The 20,718-nt window shown below is 43.3% G+C and overlaps 1 protein-coding gene and 1 long non-coding RNA gene across 8 annotated transcripts in view; one reads left to right on the forward strand and one right to left on the reverse strand.

Moving 5' to 3' along the window:
* LOC143816966 (uncharacterized) overlaps positions 1-20,718 on the forward strand; it is a 96,624-nt gene that overhangs the window by 8,402 nt on the left and 67,504 nt on the right. Inside the window, exons 3-4 of one of the 4 annotated variants that reach the window (XR_013224034.1) lie at positions 2,212-2,364; positions 4,676-8,767. The exons of 2 other annotated variants lie outside the window; for them this stretch is intronic. This is a non-coding gene — a long non-coding RNA (uncharacterized LOC143816966). Of the gene's footprint in view, positions 1-113; positions 904-2,211; positions 2,365-4,675; positions 8,768-20,718 lie in introns of those variants that run through there. One more of the 4 variants, XR_013224035.1, reaches the window with a different exon arrangement.
* AMHR2 (anti-Mullerian hormone receptor type 2) overlaps positions 12,823-20,718 on the reverse strand; it is a 127,833-nt gene continuing 119,937 nt past the window's right edge. Inside the window, exon 11 of one of the 4 annotated variants that reach the window (XM_077297988.1) lies at positions 12,823-13,802. In XM_077297988.1, coding sequence (XP_077154103.1) covers positions 13,662-13,802 — 141 coding nt within the window. In that variant the 3' untranslated portion in view covers positions 12,823-13,661. The remainder of the gene's footprint in view (positions 13,803-20,718) is intronic. The other 3 variants (XM_077297987.1, XM_077297986.1, XM_077297985.1) reach the window with 3 other exon arrangements.

The raw sequence follows: 20,718 nt of genomic DNA on the forward strand, positions 1-20,718 counted from the left end.
CCATGTGAACCATGCACCTGTATATTTCCCTGCCCCCCATCCGAGCTTGTCCCCTGGTGGGATGGTTGTCCATTTTTATTGTGGTTTTACTTATTATTTTTCTTTTTTTCTAGTCCGTATAATGTGCATTTGATGTCCCCTGGCCCCTTTTGGACTCCTCATTGGACCATCTTTGCTGCAGTTCTGAATCTCGTCTATTGGCTATTCCTTAGCTGAATATTACACATACAATGTATCTTCACCTATGGCAATTATTTTGCCTAATTTGTATATGATGAATGTAGAATTTTATCCATCTGGCATGTATGTGTGTTTATATATATCCATTGTATGTAGGTTTTCAGATATATATTACATAGCGCAGTTTTCCCTGTACCTTTTCTTTTGTTGTTACCAGCATACCGCCTTTAACATTGTATTACCTTGTTTATGTTGATTATTTGTCTGCATTTGGCGTATTTTTTGCCTATGGGCATATACTTATACATATGCATATCTAACAAAAGGTTTTTTCTTTGATATGTTGAAATGCACACGGCGGTTTACAACCTGATACTTATCCTTGATTCATGTCCAGTATATCGGCCCGGGTGCGCATGCGCGGCCTTTGGTTGTCCTGGTTCCCGGTCCGTGCGGCGTCATTTCGCCTCGCGCAGGCGCGGTGGGACTCTTTCCCACCGCGTCTGCGCGATGCTTGAGGCCGTTCCGGACCTGGGGCTGAGCGCCACGACCGCGCATGCGCCGCAACTACGGCCATGACTGGCTGAATCCTCACACGTGATTCATCACGTGGTACTGACCCGGAAGTATTTGAGGGGTCTCACAGGGGCCTGGGGCATTCCCCTTGAAAAAGCTGAAGCACCCGCGCTAGCGAAACGCGCGTCGGGGGTCCTGTTTGGACTGAATCCCACCCGGTATACGCCACCATCGTATCTTGTCGGTAAGCACCTGTTTGGTTGCCAATAATTGTTGTGTGGGGGATGAATCTACGTCTCCCAGGGCTAACCTTATGCATATGGGCAGCTGCCTTCTTACTAAATAGTAAATTAATTACACATTTTTTAGGTGGTGGACTTTACTGGCGGGGACTCACCCTATTCCTACCATCCATATTTATTGCTGTTATACTCGCATGTATTAACTTTTGTATGATTAAATAAAAGTATTTGTATTATTTGCTTTCTCCGTTTTACTCCTTTCTTTCTATCATCTATATGGAGTTTCTTTGTCCTTGGGACTTTGGGTTTCTCTGGCACGATTCAGTGTTTTAGATTGCCCATATAAATATGTTGCCTAGTTCTGTTTTAATTTATGTCTCTGTGTTTATCACAGTTTTTTGCAGGCCTATAATGGATTTTCGGGCGCGAGACTCCACTTGGCGTGCCCAAATTAATGACACCTTTAAAGATGGTTTGAATGGGGGCCCGGATGGGTTGGGTAGGGATCTACAGGGGACGATTACACAATTCAAAGAGTTATTGCGACGAAGGACAAGGGTATGGTGGAACCACGCTTACCTTGAAAAATATTTGGAAGGGGGGTTGATACCACGTGGCTTGAGAGTTTAAGTATTTCCGTCATTTCCCATCATGGACGATGAATTTAAAAATAAGTGGGAGGAGTTATCTACAAATTGTGCTCTGGGTTTTATTACTTTATTGAAAGGTCTGGATCTACAGAAACTTAGTGTAATAGAGGAAGAAATCGAAGGGGTACAACAAGTGCTGCGAAGGGATATGTCTGGAGAGGCCATTAAAAAACTTAACGATGAGATGGATATTGATTTACAAAAATGGGTTAACGATATACAAAATTCAAAGGCAAGAAAATTTAAGCGTGATGTCCAGGACAAGCAGACCGGGAATGTGTATAGATGGCGTAGCTCTAACGATCGTGCACGCCCTCGCTTTAGGAATTATTCCACCTCCCGATCCAGATCCAGATCTGCTGCTTCCAATATCCCATCGGATGATAACATGTCTTGCCCTGAGCCTTCTAGAAATCAATCTGGGCCTAAGTCACAATCTGGTAAAATTGTTACACGACAGGCTTCCAAAACCAAGAACTCATCAGGCAAGCAACAAGGGGCTGGCAGTAGCAGCAGTCTTCAGGTATTAAATCTGTCCACACGTATATTCTCTAAATACCAAATTGAGGTTCTCAGTAGAGGCCTGAGTTTTTCTCCAACTAACCCCTTTGATTTCTTCGTAGCTTTGAAGGATCTTCATCTATTTTCCCGGAAGTTAGTTTTAAAAAAACTACATTCTAAAAACTACTCCCCTCAGGGGTCTGCAACTCGGATGGAGATGGAGGCCTTACAGGCATTGGAGGAACTCTTGGAGGAGCAGACCATCGCACCCCAAGGTAAGTTTCCATCTACCATCATGCCCAGATCGACGAGGTTCCCCCCCTTGGCATTATGCCCAGCGGTAGAAATATTTACACGCTTAGTCACTGATGATTTAAAACAGCTTTCCTCAAGACGGAGGTTTGATAACCTCACGCATAAACAAAGAGTGGCCATAGATGAGTTAAAATCTTATACAGATGTAGTATTCAAGCCCGCGGATAAGGGGGGGAACATCGTCGTCTGGCCATGTGATAAATATGAGAGGGAGGTCTTCCGTCAATTAAGGGACTCCTCCACCTATACAAAACTATCCTTTAATCCGATGGCCTCCTTCTCCTCCGAGTTGCAGACCATACTTGGGAGGGCGCTAGAGGATGGGATAATAGACAAAAAAGTGTTGGAAGGACTTACGGTTAGGTCACCAAGGACACCGACTTTTTACCTTCTACCTAAAATTCACAAGGATCCCGTCAACCCACCGGGACGTCCGATTGTGTCAGGCATTGACGGTTTGTGTGACCCAGTGTGTAAGTTCATAGATTTTTTTCTAAAACCACTAGTGGAGGTCCTGCCGTCGTATATCAGAGACACAACGGACGTCCTATCACGGGTTGACGGGGTCCTTGTTGATCCCGGTGTCCTTTTGGTGACCGCCGACGTCCAAACACTTTATACATGCATTGACCATGAGCATGGCTTGTCGGCGGTCCGCCACTTCCTCGGAGCCTCCGACCTGGGCGGCCCTATGTGCAACTTGATCCTCAGACTGCTGCGCTTCGCCCTCACCCACAACTTTTTCGTCTTCAAAGACAATTACTATCTACAGAAGTGCGGCACAGCCATGGGCGCGGCCTGCGCGCCCTCGTATGCCAATCTCTTCCTAGGGTCATGGGAGAGATTGATTTTTGGTGACGGGGGCGCGCGGTCCGTGGACCATGTGCTGTGCTGGATGCGCTATATTGACGACGTTCTCTTTTTGTGGGGGGGGGACGGCGCAGCAGCTGGGGGAATTTATGGGCCAGCTAAATGACAACGAATTTAACATAAAGCTTACATACCATTTCCATCATCAGCGTATCGACTTCCTGGACGTCACCTTTGAAGTTGACAATGCACGTCGGATTCAGACGGACGTCTACAGGAAGTCGACATCTGTTAATGCTTTGTTACATGCTGGCTCGTCTCATAATTACAGCACCATTAGGGCCGTCCCGGTCGGACAGTTCCTGAGGATGAGGCGGATCTGTTCTACTGACAGTAAATTCCTGGAACAGGCAGAGGATCTTAGGGGACGATTCGAGTCCCGTGGATATAGCCATAGGACCATTAGGCAGGGGTTTGAAAGGGCGAGGAGAACACCACGGAGGGAATTATTGTATCCAAAGATGAAGAAACAAAAAATGCAGACAGATGGTGATAAGGTCCGGTTTATAACCACATACAACCACGAGTGGTTACATATGCGGAAGATATTACAAAAGCATTGGCCGGTCCTACTAACAGAACCAGCATTCACCTCAGTTCTGGGCAATTTCCCATCAATGACCGCCAGGAGATCCCCTAATTTGGGTAACCTATTGGTGAGGAGTCATTATGTCCCCCCTATGGCTAATCCCTTTGGCTCCAGGGGCCCCAGATTAGGCTCATTTAAGTGTGGCCATTGTGTAGCCTGTGTCAACATGCTACGGATTTCGACGTTTGAATCCTCTGACGGCTCCAAGATATATGACATTAGACAACACATTTCATGTGGTACGTCTAATGTCGTATATTATGCCACGTGCGGATGCTCTCTGATTTACATAGGACTTACGTCCAGAGAGCTCCGGATACGTGTCCGGGAACACGTCAGAGATATTAACGCCGCACGTACAGTTATTGATGAATCTGACCTGAAGACACTCCCTCGTCATTTTAAAAAATATCATAATTGTGACGCAGGGACTCTTGAGGTCAGGGGCATCGATTGCGTCCATCTCGGGGCCAGAGGTGGTAATTATAAAAAGGTATTGGCACAGCGAGAGGCTGCTTGGATTGTGCACCTCAACACTCTGACCCCGAGTGGACTCAATGAATCACTGAGCTTTTCCTCGTTTTTGGGATAAACAGCCGACTATCCCATCCCGCGTCTATTTGTTATCTTTAAGACTCATATCATTTTTAACCCCTGCTCCTCATTCTTCTTATTTTTTCAATTGAATTGATTATATCACCATGTGAACCATGCACCTGTATATTTCCCTGCCCCCCATCCGAGCTTGTCCCCTGGTGGGATGGTTGTCCATTTTTATTGTGGTTTTACTTATTATTTTTCTTTTTTTCTAGTCCGTATAATGTGCATTTGATGTCCCCTGGCCCCTTTTGGACTCCTCATTGGACCATCTTTGCTGCAGTTCTGAATCTCGTCTATTGGCTATTCCTTAGCTGAATATTACACATACAATGTATCTTCACCTATGGCAATTATTTTGCCTAATTTGTATATGATGAATGTAGAATTTTATCCATCTGGCATGTATGTGTGTTTATATATATCCATTGTATGTAGGTTTTCAGATATATATTACATAGCGCAGTTTTCCCTGTACCTTTTCTTTTGTTGTTACCAGCATACCGCCTTTAACATTGTATTACCTTGTTTATGTTGATAGTTATTTGTCTGCATTTGGCGTATTTTTTGCCTATGGGCATATACTTATACATATGCATATCTAACAAAAGGTTTTTTCTTTGATATGTTGAAATGCACACGGCGGTTTACAACCTGATACTTATCCTTGATTCATGTCCAGTATATCGGCCCGGGTGCGCATGCGCGGCCTTTGGTTGTCCTGGTTCCCGGTCCGTGCGGCGTCATTTCGCCTCGCGCAGGCGCGGTGGGACTCTTTCCCACCGCGTCTGCGCGATGCTTGAGGCCGTTCCGGACCTGGGGCTGAGCGCCACGACCGCGCATGCGCCGCAACTACGGCCATGACTGGCTGAATCCTCACACGTGATTCATCACGTGGTACTGACCCGGAAGTATTTGAGGGGTCTCACAGGGGCCTGGGGCATTCCCCTTGAAAAAGCTGAAGCACCCGCGCTAGCGAAACGCGCGTCGGGGGTCCTGTTTGGACTGAATCCCACCCGGTATACACCACCATCGTATCTTGTCGGTAAGCACCTGTTTGGTTGCCAATAATTGTTGTGTGGGGGATGAATCTACGTCTCCCAGGGCTAACCTTATGCATATGGGCAGCTGCCTTCTTACTAAATAGTAAATTAATTACACATTTTTTAGGTGGTGGACTTTACTGGCGGGGACTCACCCTATTCCTACCATCCATATTTATTGCTGTTATACTCGCATGTATTAACTTTTGTATGATTAAATAAAATTATTTGTATTATTTGCTTTCTCCGTTTTACTCCTTTCTTTCTATATTACAATTTCAGCAGCAAGTGTATGGGTTTTGTAGAAATCTCATGCCATTGTGATTTGTTTTATGCACCATAAACTGACCTGAAATCAACAACATGTCAATTTTTCTTGCGGTAAATATGTGTTTTATTTATGAATTTTCCCCATAGACACCCAAATAAGAAATTCTCATGTAAAAACATATACATTTTTAGAGCGTTTCCACAGCGGAAGTGCAATAAAAACGGATGTCATCCACACATGACTGCATCAATAAAGATTAATCAAAGCTAAGTAACAGGAAGTTTCCAAAACAAAGTAGTTGTATTTAAAGCATAACGTACCAAGAGAAGACAAAAATGCCAGCTGAAAAAAAATGTGATATAAATGCTTGTAAAAAACAAATAGCTAATTGGTCCAGAAAATCTGCAGCATCAAAAACACAGCAAATATTCATCGTGGGAATTTAGCCTAAATAACAGTAGTAGTTAGTAGTGGGGAGGGTGCTCGTCATCCCACACATTCCACCACTCACAATGGCTTCCTCATGAGTATACTTAATCCAGAATATATACATTTATTGATATTTTTTGCTCATTATTTTTTTTAATTTCATACTGCTAAATCTAACTTTGTAAATGTATGTACAGTATGTATTCTGCACTAAGATTACCTCTAAGGAAGTCACACTGATTGGTGAAACGTGTTAGATAACTCACCCTTTCCCTACTATTAACCTTGTGACATTTTGGATTATAACTCTTTTATGTCCTTGATTGGATTGATCGTATGTGCTGTGTTAGATATATGGATGTAGTATTATTTAGGGTTTCCTTACTAATACATTCAGGGCACTCATGATATTGTTGGGAGTCATGGCTCTTTCTTTGTGCAGGGGAAGGCAAATTAGTCTTGTGTACTTATCAGGGTGCAGGCCCTCGGTTTTCATACTATTGTGTTTTCTAATGGTCTCAAATGTGATGTCCATACTTGTTTAATTGAATAAAATATTGTCTAAGTAGTACACCTGTCCATATGTCTTGTTTTTGGTGTGGGGCATTTCTCACACCCATTTTTGTGCTTGTTTTCTATGTAGTTTAAAAACAATTGGTATCAATCTACTTATAAAGGCCACATACACAATTTGGCCAACAGCCATCTCTCCCTGCTCCCACATCATCTATCAGGGGAGAGTTGGGAAGCCTGCATACACATTAGACTTCAATGCCTTTCAATTCAATAATCGGTAGGTTCAGATAACTTTGGTCTAATGTGTATAGGGACCTTAAGGTTAGTCATATACAGTGGCATGTAAAAGTTTGGGCACTCCTGGTCAAAATTACTGTTAGTGTGAACAGTTAAGCAAGTTGAAGATTAAATTGTCTCTAAAAGGCCAAAATTTAAAGTTGACACTTTAAAAAAATAAAAAAAAACAAATAAAAATAAAGGGAACACTTAAACAATGGAATATAACTCCAAGTAAATCAAACTTCTGTGAAAAGAAACTGTCCACTTAGGAAGCAACACTCATTGACAATCAATTTCACATGCTTTTGTGCAAATGGAATAGACAACAGATGGAAATTATTGGCAATTATCAAGACACCCTCAATAAAGGAGTGGTCTGCAGGTGGGGACCACAGACCACATCTCAGTACCAATGCTTTCTGGCTGATGTTTTGGTCACTTTTGAATCTTGGTTGTGCTTTCACACTTGTGGTAGCATGAGACGGACTCTACAACCCACACAAGTAGCTCAGGTAGTGCAGCTCATCCAGGATGGCACATCAATGCGAGCTGTGGCAAGGTTTACTGGGCCTGTCAACATAGTGCCCAGAGGCTGGAGGCGCTACCAGGAGACAGGCCAGTACCCCAGGAGACGTGGAGGTGGCCGTAGAAGGGCAACAACCCAGCAGCAGGACCACTACCTCCGCCTTTGTGCAAGGAGGAGCACTGCCAGAGCCCTGCAAAATGACCTCCAGCAGGCCACAAATGTGCATGTGTCTGCACAAACGGATAGAAATCAACTCCATGAGGATGGTCTGAGTGCCCAACGTCCACAGATGAAGGTTGTGCTCACAGCCCAACACCGTACAGGACGCTTAGCATTTGCAACTGAACACCAGGATTGGCAAATTCTCCACTGGCGCCCTGTGCTCTTCACAGATGAAAGCAGGTTCACACTGAGCACATGTGACAGTTGTGACAGTCTGGAGATGCCGTGGAGAGCAATCTGCTGCCTGCAACATCCTTTAGCATGACCGGTTTGTCAGTGGGTCAGTAATGGTGTGGGGTGGCATTTCTTTGGAGGGCTGCCCTCTGTGTGCTTGCGAGAGGTAGCCTGACTGCCATTAGGTACCGAGATGAGATCCTCAGACCCTTTGTGAGACCATATGCTGGTGCGGTTGGCCCTGGGTTCCTCCTAATGCAGGACAATGCCAGACCTCATGTGGCTGGAGTGTGTCATCAGTTCCTGCAAGATGAAGGCATTGAAGCTATAGACTGGCCCACCCATTCCCCAGACCTGAATCCGATTGAACACATATGGGACATCATGTCTCGCACCATCCACCAACGTCACGTTGCACCACAGACTGTCCAGGAGATGGCGGATGCTTTAGTCCAGGTCTGGGAGGAGATCCCTCAGGGGACCATCCGCTACCTCATCAGGAGCATGCCCAGGCATTGTACAGTAGGGAGGTCATACAGCCACGTGGAGGCCACACACAATACTGAGCATCTTTTCCTTGTCATGAGGCATTTCCACTGAAGTTGGATCAGCCTGTAATTTGATTTTCCACTTTGATTTTGCGTATAATTCCAAATCCAGACCTCCATGGGATATTCACTTTGATTTACATTGATAATTGTTATGTTTTATTGTTCTGAACACATTCCACTATGCAATAAATAAAAATTTGCAGCTGGAATATTTCATTCAGAGATATCTAGAATGTGGTATTTTAGTGTTCCCTTTATTTTCTTGAGCAGTATATATATATATATATATATATATATATATATATATATATATATATATATATATATATATATATATATATATATATATATATATATATATACAGTACAGAGCAAAAGTTTGGACACACCTTCTCATTTAAAGATTTTTCTGTATTTTCATGACTATGGAACATTCACAATGAAGGCAACAAAACTATGAATTAACACATGTGGAATTATATACTTAACAAAAAAGTGTGAAACAACTGAAAATATGTCTTATACAGTATTCTAGTTTCTTCAAAGTAGCCACCTTTTGCTTTGATGACTGCTTTGCACACTCTTGACATTCTCTTGATGAGCTTCAAGAGGTAGTCACAGGAATGGTTTTCACTTCACAGGTGTGCCCTGTCAGGTTTAATAAGTGGGATTTCTTGCTTTATAAATGGGGTTGGGACCATCAGTTGTGTTGTGCAGAAGTCTGGTGGATACACAGCTGATAGTCCTACTGAATAGACTGTTAGAATTTGTATTATGGCAAGAAAAAAGCAGCTAAGTAAAGAAAAACGAGTGGTCATCATTACTTTAAGAAATGAAGGTCAGTCAGTCCAAAAAATTGGGAAAACTTTGAAAGTGTCCCCAAGTGCAGTTGCAAAAACCATCAAGCGCTACAAAGAAGCTGGCTCACATGAGGCCTGCCCCAGGAAAGGAAGACCAAGAGTCACCTCTGCTTCTGAGGATAAGTTTATCCGAGTCACCAGCCTCAGAAATTGCAGGTTAACAGCAGCTCAGATTAGAGACCAGGTCAATGCCACACAGAGTTCTAGCAGCAGACACATCTCTACAACAACTGTTAAGAGGAGACTTTGTGCAGCAGGCCTTCATGGTAAAATAGCTGTTTGGAAACCACTGCTAAGGACAGGCAACAAGCAGAATAGACTTGTTTGGGCTAAAGAACACAAGGAATGGACATTAGACCAGTGGAAATCTGTGCTTTGGTCTGATGAGTTCAAATTTGAGATCTTTGGTTTCAACCACCATGTCTTTGTGCGACGCAGAACAGGTGAACAGACGGACTCTACATGCCTGGTTCCGACCGTGAAGCATGGAGGAGGAGGTGTGATGGTGTGGGGGTGCTTTGCTGGTGACACTGCTGTGGATTTATTCAAAATTGAAGGCATACTGAGCCAGCATGGCTACCACAGTATCTTGCAGCGGCATGCTATTCCATCTGGTTTGCATTTAGTTGGACGATCATTTATTTTTCAACAGGACAAAAACCCCAAACACACCTCCAGGCTGTGTAAGGGCTATTTGACCAAGAAGGAGAGTGATGGGGTGCTACGCCAGATGACCTGGCCTCCACAGTCACTAGACCTGAACCCAATCGAGCTGGTTTTGGGTGAGCTAGACCGCAGAGTGAAGACAAAAGGGCCAACAAGTGCTAAGCATCTCTGGGAACTCCTTCAAGATTGTTGGAAGACCATTCCCAGTGACTACCTCTTGAAGCTCATCAAGAGAATGGCAAGAGTGTGCAAAGCAGTCATCAAAGCAAAAGGTGGCTACTTTAAATAGCCTAGAATACAAGACATAATTTCAGTTGTTTCACAGTTTTTTGATAAGCATATAATTCCACGTGTGTTAATTCATAGTTTTGATGCCTTCAGTGTAAATGTACAATTTTCATAGTCATGAAAATACAGAAAAATCTTTAAATGAGAAGGTGTGTCCAAACTTTTGGTCTGTACTGTGTGTGTATATATATATATATATATATATATATATATATATATATATATATATATATAAAAAAAAATTTTCATCTTTTACATTTTAAAATTTACAAAAAGGAAATTGGGTTGATGCAAAAGTTTGGGCACCCTGCATGGTTAGTACCTAGTAGCACCCCCTTTTGAAAGTATCACAGTTTGTAAACGCTTTTTGTAGCCAGCCAAGAGTCTTTCAATTTTTGCTTGAGGGATTTTCATCCATTCTTCCTTTGAACATTCTTCCAGTTCTGAGAGATTCATGGGTCGTCTTGCATGCACTGCGATTTTCAGGTCTAGCCACAGATTTCCAATGATGTACAGATCAGGGGACTCTGAGGGTCATTGTAAAACCTAGAGGGAGTCTATTGTGGATTTTGACATGTGTTTATGATCATTATCCATTTGTAGAAGCCATCCTCTTTCCAACTTCAGGTTTTTTACAGATGGTGTTATGTTTGCATCAAGAATTTGTTGAAATTGCATTGAATCCATTCTTCCCTCTACCCATTATATGTTCCCCATGACATTGACTGCAACACAACCCCAAAACATGATTGATCCACCCCCATACTTAATGGTTGGCAAGATGATTTTTTCCTGAAATTCTGTGCCCTTTTTTTCCACAAATACCTTTCATTGTGGTCAAAGAGTTCTATTTAACCTCATTGGTCCACATGACTTGTTTCCAAAATGCATCAGGCTTGCTTAGATGTTCTGACCTTGAATTTTATGATGAGGATGCAGGAGAAGTTTTCTTCTGATGACTCTTCCATGAAGGCCATATTTGTGCAGGTGTGTCTGAACAGTAGAACAATGTACCATAACTCCAGAGTCATCTAAATCTTTCTGAAGTTTTTTTTTTGCAGTCAAGAGGGGGTTCTGATTTGCCTCTCTCGCATTCCAACAAGCAGCTCTCACTGAAATTTTGCTTAGTTTTCCAGACCTTACCTTGACCTTCACTATTACTGTTAACTGCTATTTCTTAATTACATTTTGAACTGAGGAAAGGGAGGCTTGAAAGCGCTTTGCTATCTTCCCATAGGCTTCTCCTGTTTTGTGGGCCTCTGCTATTTTCATTATCAGAGTGCTAGGCAGCTGCTTAGGCAAATCAGAACCCCCTCTTGACTGCAAAAAAAAAAACTTTAGAAAGATTTAGATGACTCTGGAGTTATGGTACATTGTTCTACTGTTCAGACACACCTGCACAAATTTTTTTGGCACAAGGTTATCGGAGGCTGGGTTCTTATAAAGCCTTTCCTATTGATGATAGTGAACAAGTCATAACCCTAACAGGCTACTTAAGTTCTTAAACCTTGGTCAAAGTTATCTGAGCACACAAATCTCCAAACTTTTGCAGCCATCTTTTTGTAATTCTTAAAATGTAAAAAATTACAATATATATATATATATATTTCCCTAAAATACAAAGTAAATGTATCATCTTTAAGTCTTTTAGAGATCATTTCATCTTATACTTGCTTACCTGTTCACAATAACAATAATTTTGACAAGGCGTGCCCAAACTTTTACATGCCACTGTAGTTACCTTACTAATTTCCTGTCATTACTTTTGTCGCTACGTTTCAGGTCCCCCAGTGTCCCTGTTTACTCTGGAGCAAGGAATGTCATACAAACACATCAATGGGTTGAACAGTAAAGGTACCTTCACACTGAGCGACTTAACAACGATAGCGATCCGTGACGTTGTAGCATCCTGGATAGCGATATCGTTGTGTTTAACACGCAGCAGCGATCTGGATCCCGCTGTGATATCGCTGGTCTTTGCTGAAAGTCCAGAACTTTATTTGGTCGTCAGATCGGCGTGTATCGTTGTGTTTGACAGCAAAAGCAACGATGCCAGCAATGTTTTACAATGGTAACCAGGGTAAATATCGGGTTACTAAGCGCAGGGCCGCGCTTAGTAACCTGATATTTACCCTGGTTACCATTGTAAAAGTAAAAAAAAAACACTACATACTCACCCTCTGATGTCTGTCACGTCCCCCGGCGTCCGCGCTGCTGCTCAGAGCTTCCTGCACTGACTGTGTCAGTGCCGGCCGTAAAGCAGGGCACAGCGGTGACGTCACCGCTGTGCTTAGGGCCGGCGCTTACACAGTGCAGGGAAGCTGAAGGCGAGGGACGCGACAGACACGGCAATGTAAGTATGTAGTGTTTGGGTTTTTTTACATTTACACTGGTAACAAGGGTAAACATCGGGTTACTAAGCGCGGCCCTGCGCTTAGTAACCCGATGTTTACCCTGGTTACCCGGGGACTTCGGCATCGTTGGTCGCTGGAGAGCGGTCTGTGTGACAGCTCTCCAGCGACCAAACAGCGACGCTGCAGTGATTGGCATCGTTGTCTATATCGCTGCAGCGTCGCTTAATGTGACGGTACCTTAAGGAATTGATTAGGTATGCAGGTTATAACCCTACTGCAATATACATATTAATTTTAGAGAATGTGTGCTCAGAAAATGATTTATTGTTTCTATGTTAAACATAATATTTTTAACAATTTTTTTATGTCCATGCCACTATCTATATTAGGAAAAATCCTGAAGTCTTGTAGTTTTCATTGAGGAGGCTCACATTAGTCTGACATTTCCAGTTCTGTAGAGATCACTTCTCAGTGGTCATTTCATTATCATCACAGACAGGATTCCCATGAAAGATAACATATATATTGTATATAGATAACACAGGATTTACCATTTACACTAAGTGATGACAGCTCACCTCTTCCATCTCCCTGCACAGATCACAGGGCATGCCTAGAAAACTCTCCCATGGAAGTCAATGAACATTTCCTGCCAATTGTTTCCTATGGTCCATGTGGCTTCTGTAAGGCTTGTAGATTTTTTGGGTGGATTTGTCATCAGCATAAAACTACGACACATGCACATCCCATCTTACTTTTATCAGCAGTGTAAACAATGGGGGTGACAACACAGCAGTCAACAGGAACAAACTTCTTTTTTGGGCTTCAATTACATATGCACACCATAATAAGAATATTCTAAGTCACACAAGAAGGTGAATAAGTACTTATTCATTTATATGTAGTAAAATGAGAGTGCAACAATCGAACAGGTAAACCAGAATCCAACAAAGGAACCAAAACTGTACGATTTAGTTGTTTTGCTTTATCCTGAAATGCAAAGCTTTAGACATTGCCTTGCTTTAAATGCCATTCCCTGGCAGCAAACTGAAGGGTGCAGAGAGAAGATTTCGGAGTCTCTGCTCTGCACATTGTGCGGTCAGACGAGCCTCGGAGTCGGGGTCCCAGCAATCTTCTAATGTTTCCCACAATGCCTTGAAGAGCTGAATAAAATGGAAAATATGCTGTAATCAGCTGTGCAGATAGTTGTGACCTGTATCTGTTTTGGATTTTGCATAATTTACAATACATTATGACAAATATTACATTATGTTCCTTTTGATGAATGAACTGTTTAACCCCTTAACGACCGCCGATACGCCTTTTAACGGCGGCCGCTAAGGGTACTTAATCCACAGCGCCGTTAATTAACGGCGCTGTGGAAAAAGTGAATAGCGCCCCCCAGAGTCGGATTTTCTCTGGGGTCTCGGTTGCCGAGGGTAGCCGAGACCCCAGAGAACATGATTCGGGGGGTTTTTACCGACCCCCGAGTTGCGATCGCCGGTAATTAACCGTTTACCGGCGGTCGCAACAAAAAAAAAACACGCGATTTGCTGTTTAATTTCTCTGTCCTCCGATGTGATCGCACATCGGAGGACAGAGAAATGTGGTCCCCGATGGCCCCCAATAGCCCCCCGATACTTACCTTCCTCTCCCGGTGCTCCTCGTGGCTCCCGATGGGCGCCGCCATCTTTTTTCCGGGAAAAAACGGCGGGCGCACGCACAGTGCGCCCGCCGCCCGGCACCCGGATGTTCTTTGGGGTCTCGGCTGCCGGGGGTAGCCGAGACCCCAAAGAACATGATCGGGGTCGGTTTGCACCGACCCCTGCTTTGCGATCGCCGGTAATTAACAGTTTACCGGCGACCGCAAAAAAAAAAAAAAAAGCGATCAGTTATTTCTCTGTCCTCTGATGTGATCGCACATCAGAGGACAGAGAAATAGGGGGATTCGGGGACCCTATCATACTCACCCGGGGTCCCTGGGTCCTCTTCTGTCTTCTCCTGCCAGCCGGCTTTTTCATCATGGCGGGCGCATGCGCAGTGCGCCCGCCATCTGCTGCCATCTGCCGGCCGGCAGGAGAAGACAAGTTGGGGCTAAAATTAGGGTTAGGGTTAGGGTTAGGGTTAGAGTTAGGGTTAGGGTTAGAGTTAGGGTTAGGGTTAGGGTTAGGGTTAGGGTTGGGGCTAAATTTAGGGTTAGGGCTAGGGTTAGGGTTAGGCTACTTTCACACTAGCGTTTTTTGGCTTCCGTCGCAATGCGTCGTTGGAGAAAAAACGCATCCTGCAAAAGTGCTTGCAGGATGCGTTTTTTCTCCATTGGCTTGCATTAGCGACGCATTGCGACGGATTGCCACATGTCGCATCCGTCGTGCGACGGATGCGTCGTGCTTCGGCGGACCGTCGACACAAAAAAAACTGCATGTAACTTTTTTGTGCGACGTGTCCGCCATTTCCGACCGCGCATGCGTGGCCGGAACTCCGCCCCCGCCTCCCCGCACCTCACAATGGGGCAGCGGATGCGTTGAAAAAACAGCATCCGCTGCACCCGTTGTGCGGCGCTTACAACGCTAGCGTCGGTACGTCGGCCCGACACACTGCGATGGGCCGAGTACGACGCTAGTGTGAAAGTAGCCTTAGGCTTCTTTCACACTTGCGTCGGTACGGGGCGGTCGCAATGCGTCGGCCCGATGTACCGACGCACGTTGTGAAAATTGTGCACAACGTGGGCAGCGGATGCAGTTTTTCAACGCATCCGCTGCCCAGTCTATGTCCTGGGGAGGAGGGGGCAGAGTTACGGCCACGCATCCGCGGAAATGGCGGACGCGACGTACAAAAAAAAGGTTACATTGAACTTTTTTTGTGACGACGGGGGCTAAAGTTATGGTTAGGGTTGGGGCTAAAGTTAGGGTTGGGGCTAAAGTTAGGGTTAGAGTTGGGATTAGGGTTAGGGTTTGGATTAGGGTTGGGATTAGTGTTACGTTTGGGATTAGGGTTGGGATTAGGGTTAGGGTTGGGATTAGGGTTAGGGGTGTGTTGGATTTAGGGTTTTGATTAGGGTTATGGTTAGGGTTGAGATTAGGGCTGTTTTGGGGTTAGGGTTGTGATTATCGTTAGGGTTGTGATTAGGATTATGGATCGGGTTGAGATTAGGGTTAGGGCTGTGTTGGGGTTAGGGTTGGAGTTAGAATTGGGGGGTTTCCACTGTTTAGGTACATCAGGGGGTCTCCAAACACGACAGACAATTTTGCGCTAAAAAAGTCAAATGGTACTCCCTCCCTTCTGAGCTCTGCCGTGCGCCCAAACAGTGGTTTACCCCCACATATGGGGCATCAGCGTACTCGGGATAAATTGGACAACAACTTTTGGGGTCCAATTTCTCCTGTTACCCTTGTGAAAATAAAAACTTGGGGGCTAAAAATCTTTATTGTTAAAAAATATATATTTTTTATTTTCACGACTCTGCATTATAAACTTCTGTGATGCACTTGGGCATTCAAAGTTCTCACCACATATCTAGATAAGTTCCTTAGGGGGTCTAGTTTCCAAAATGTGGTCACTTGTGGGGGTTTCTACTGTTTAGGTACATTAGGGGTCTGCAAACGCAACATAACGCCCGCAGACAATTCTATCAAAGTCTGCATTCCAAAATGGCGCTCCTTCCCTTCCGAGCTCTGCCGTGCGCCCAAACAGTGGTTTACCCCCACATATGGGGTACCAGCATACTCAGGACAAATTGGACAACAACTTTTGCGGTCCAATTTCTCTTGTTACCCTTGTGAAAATAAAAATTTGGGGGCTAAAAAAATCTTTTTTTGTGGGAAAAAAAATATTTTTTATTTTCACTACTCTGCATTATAAACTTCTGTGAAGCACTTGGGCATTCAAAGTTCTCACCACATATCTAGATAAGTTCCTTGGGGGGTCTATTTTCCAAAATGGGGTCACTTGTTGGGGGTTTCTACTGTTTAGGTACATTAGGGGTCTGCAAACGCAACATAACGCCCGCAGACAATTCTATCAAAGTCTGCATTCCAAAATGGCGCTCCTTCCCTTCCGAGCTCTGCCGTGCGCCCAAACAGTGGTTTACCCCCACATATGGGGTACCAGCATACTCAGGACAAATTGGACAACAACTTTTGGGGTCCAATTTCTCTTGTTACCCTTGTGAAAATAAAAATTTGGGGGCTAAAAAAATCTTTTTTGTGGGAAAAAAAATATTTTTTATTTTCACTACTCTGCATTATAAACTTCTGTGAAGCACTTGGGCATTCAAAGTTCTCACCACATATCTAGATAAGTTCCTTGGGGGGTCTATTTTCCAAAATGGGGTCACTTGTTGGGGGTTTCTACTGTTTAGGTACATTAGGGGTCTGCAAAGGCAACATAACGCCCGCAGACAATTCTATCAAAGTCTGCATTCCAAAATGGCACTCCTTCCCTTCCGAGCTCTGCCGTGCGCCCAAACAGTGGTTTACCCCCACATATGGGGTACCAGCATACTCAGGACAAATTGGACAACAACTTTTGGGGTCCAATTTCTCTTGTTACCCTTGTGAAAATAAAAACTTGGGGGCTAAAAAATCTTTATTGTTAAAAAATATATATTTTTTATTTTCATGACTCTGCATTATAAACTTCTGTGATGCACTTGGGCATTCAAAGTTCTCACTACACATCTAGATAAGTTCCATGGGGGGTCTAGTTTCCAAAATGGGGTCACTTTTGGGGGGTTTCTGCTGTTTAGGCACATCAGGGGCTCTCCAAACGCGACATGGCGTCCGATCTCAATTCCAGTCAATTTTGCATTGAAAAGTCAAATGGCGCTCCTTTGCTTCCGAGCTCAGCCATGCGCCCAAACAGTGGTTTACCCCCACATATGGGGTGTCGGCGTACTCAAGACAAATTGTACAACAGCTTCTGGGGTCCATTTTCTCCTGTTACGCTTGGTAAAATAAAAATTTGGAGGCAAAAAGATCATTTTTGTAGAAAAAATGCGATTTTTTTATTTTCACGGCTCTACGTTATAAACTTCTGTGAAGCACCTGGGGGTTTAAAGTGCTCACCACACATCTAGATAAGTTCCTTAAGGGGTCTAGTTTCCAAAATGGTGTCATATGTGGGGGGTCTCTACTGTTTAGGCACATCAGCGGCTCTCCAAACGTGACATGGCGTCCGATCTCAATTCCAGCCAATTCTACATTGAAAAAGTAAAACGACACTCCTTCTCTTCCAAGCTCTGCGGTGCGCCCAAACAGTGGTTTACCCCCATATATGGGGTATCGACGTACTCAGGAGAAATTGCACAACAACTTTTGTGGTCTAATTTCTCCTGTTACCCTTGTGAAAATAAAAATTTGGGGGCAAAAAGATCATTTTTGTAGAAAAAATGAGATTTTTTATTTTCACGGCTCTACGTTATAAACTTCTGTGAAGCACTTGGGGGTTCAAAGTGCTCACCACACATCTAGATAAGTTCCTTTGGGGGTCTAGTTTCCAAAATGGTGTCACTTGTGGGGGGTTTCCACTGTTTAGGCACATTAGGGGCTCTCCAAACGCGACATGGCGTCCGATCTCAATTCCAGCCAATTCTGCATTGAAACAGTCAAACGGTGCTCCTTCACTTCCAAGCTCTGCGGTGCGCCCAAACAGTGGTTTACCTCCACATATGGGGTATCGGCGTACTCAGGAAAAATTGCACAACAAAATTTGTGGTTAAATTTCTGTTTTTACACTTGTGAAAATTAAAAAAAATGGTTCTGAAGTAAAATGTTTGCAAAAAAAAGTAAAATGTTCATTTTTTTCTTCCACATTGTTTTAGTTCCTGTGAAGTACGTAAAGGGTTAATAAACTTCTTAAATGTGGTTTTGAGCAGCTTGAAGGGTGCAGTTTTTAGAATGGTGTCACACTTGGTTATTTTCTATCATATAGACCCCTCAAAATCACTTCAAAGGTGATGTGGTCCCTAAAAAAAACATGGTGTTGTAAAAATGAGAAATTGCTGGTCAACTTTTAACCCTTATAACTCCCTAACAAAAAAAAAAATTGTTTCCAAAATTGTGCTGATGTAAAGTAGACATGTGAGAAATGTTATTTATTAACTATTTTTTGTGACATATCTCTCTGATTTAAGGGCATAAAAATACAAAGTTTGAAAATTGCAAAATTTTAAAAATTTTCGCCATATTTCCATTTTTTTCATAAATAATCGCAAGTAATATCGAAGAAATGTTACCACTAACTTGAAGTACAACATGTCACGAAAAAACAATCTCAGAATCAGCGGGATCCGATAAAGCGTTCCAGAGTTATAACCTCATAAAGTGACACTGGTCAGAATTGTAAAAATTGGCTCGGTCATTAAGTACCAAATTGGCTCTGTCACTAAGGGGTTAAAAAGGTTTTGACATGGTAGATAGAGACTTATCAGAAATGTTGATATTTTGGGTACGGTACTTGGTCTCTCTCCAGAATTACTAAGGGGTAACGTTTCTCCTTATGGAGAGTGACATACCATCTCTGGCTTGTCAAGGTAAGGAGGCTTATTCGCCGTGCAATGCTCCTCTGGGAATTTAAATATGCAAATTGCCTCTTCTGAGAAAAAGAGGACTTTACTCTATAGCGCCACCTATTGGAAGTAGCGATCTTACAAGTCACAATCAACCCTTTAACGAGTCGTGCAATATGACTTAGGATAAAAGCCAAATCAGTATCGAATTGAGAGATACTGATTTGGCTTTTATCCTAAGTCATATTGCACGACTCGTTAGAGGGTTGATTGTGACTTGTAGGATCGCTACTTCCAATAGGTGGCGCTATAGAGTAAAGTCCTCTTTTTCTCAGAAGAGGCAATTTGCATATCCAGAATTACTAAGCAGCAGAAGCACTGAGATGAGACGAGCTCTCCTCAAAGACCTAAGTCAGACTCGATAGAAAGTCTATGGACTTTTTCAGTCTCAGTACACGGCTGAGTGATTTTGTCTTTTAGTTCTAGTGATCTCTGGGGATCTCAACACCTAGACTTTCAGCAATGAAAACCTATAACTTGTCTCTATGACATAAGATGAAAAAAGGTTTCTTGTTTATTCCAATATCTATCAATCTATCAATACAATGAACATGGAATGTTTGACCCCATAATGGGTTTTTGTCAAGCATATGCATAATCTTAAAGGGATATTCCCATCGCCAAGATCCTATCTTAATATGTAGTAGGTGTAATAATGATAATATTAGCAAATACCGCAAATTAGAAATGTAGTATGTTCTTTTGATTTGCTATGTCGATAACCCCATGTGCAGGGCATTGCAGGAGTTTAGGGATCCATGGCTACCACCATTAAAGGCTAATGGTCACTGTATCAGTGGTCGTAACCATGGCTACCTAAGCTACTGCAATGCCCTGCACATAGGATAAGCAACATAGCGAAGCAGAAGAACTATACTACATTTCTAATTGGAGGTATTTGCTAATATTATTATTACACCTAATACATATTGGGATAGGGTTTTGGAGTTGGGAATACAGTTTTAACAAAGCCAAATAATGGGGTCAAAATGTTATATGTTTATTGTGTTAATGGAATTTGAAGCAAATTCTTTTATTGTACCTTGTATTGAATTGCTGTTACTTCACTTTTTATGTAGACTTATGTCTGGTGGATTCCTTGCTTATTTGACTTTGCATTCCTCCTGAATGCTGTTATAGCGAGCAGAACATACAATGACTAAAGGCCCCGTCTCACATAGCGAGATCGCTAGCGATATCGCTGCTGAGTCACAAGTTCTGTGACGCAACAGCGACCTCAGTAGCGATCTCGCTATGTGTGACACGTACCAGCGATCAGGCCCCTGCTGCGAGATCGCTGGTCGTGTCGGAATGGCCTGGACCTTTTTTTGGTCGTTGAGGTCCCGCTGACATCGCTGAATCGGTGTGTGTGACACCGATCCAGCGATGTCTTCACTGGTAACCAGGGTAAACATCGGGTTACTAAGCGCAGGGCCGCGCTTAGTAACCCGATGTTTACCCTGGTTACCAGCGTAAATGTAAAAAAAAACCAAACACTACATACTTACATTCTG

This window comes from Ranitomeya variabilis, chromosome 3, assembly GCF_051348905.1.
Source record: "Ranitomeya variabilis isolate aRanVar5 chromosome 3, aRanVar5.hap1, whole genome shotgun sequence".
In the NCBI taxonomy this organism is placed as follows: Eukaryota; Metazoa; Chordata; class Amphibia; order Anura; family Dendrobatidae; genus Ranitomeya; species Ranitomeya variabilis.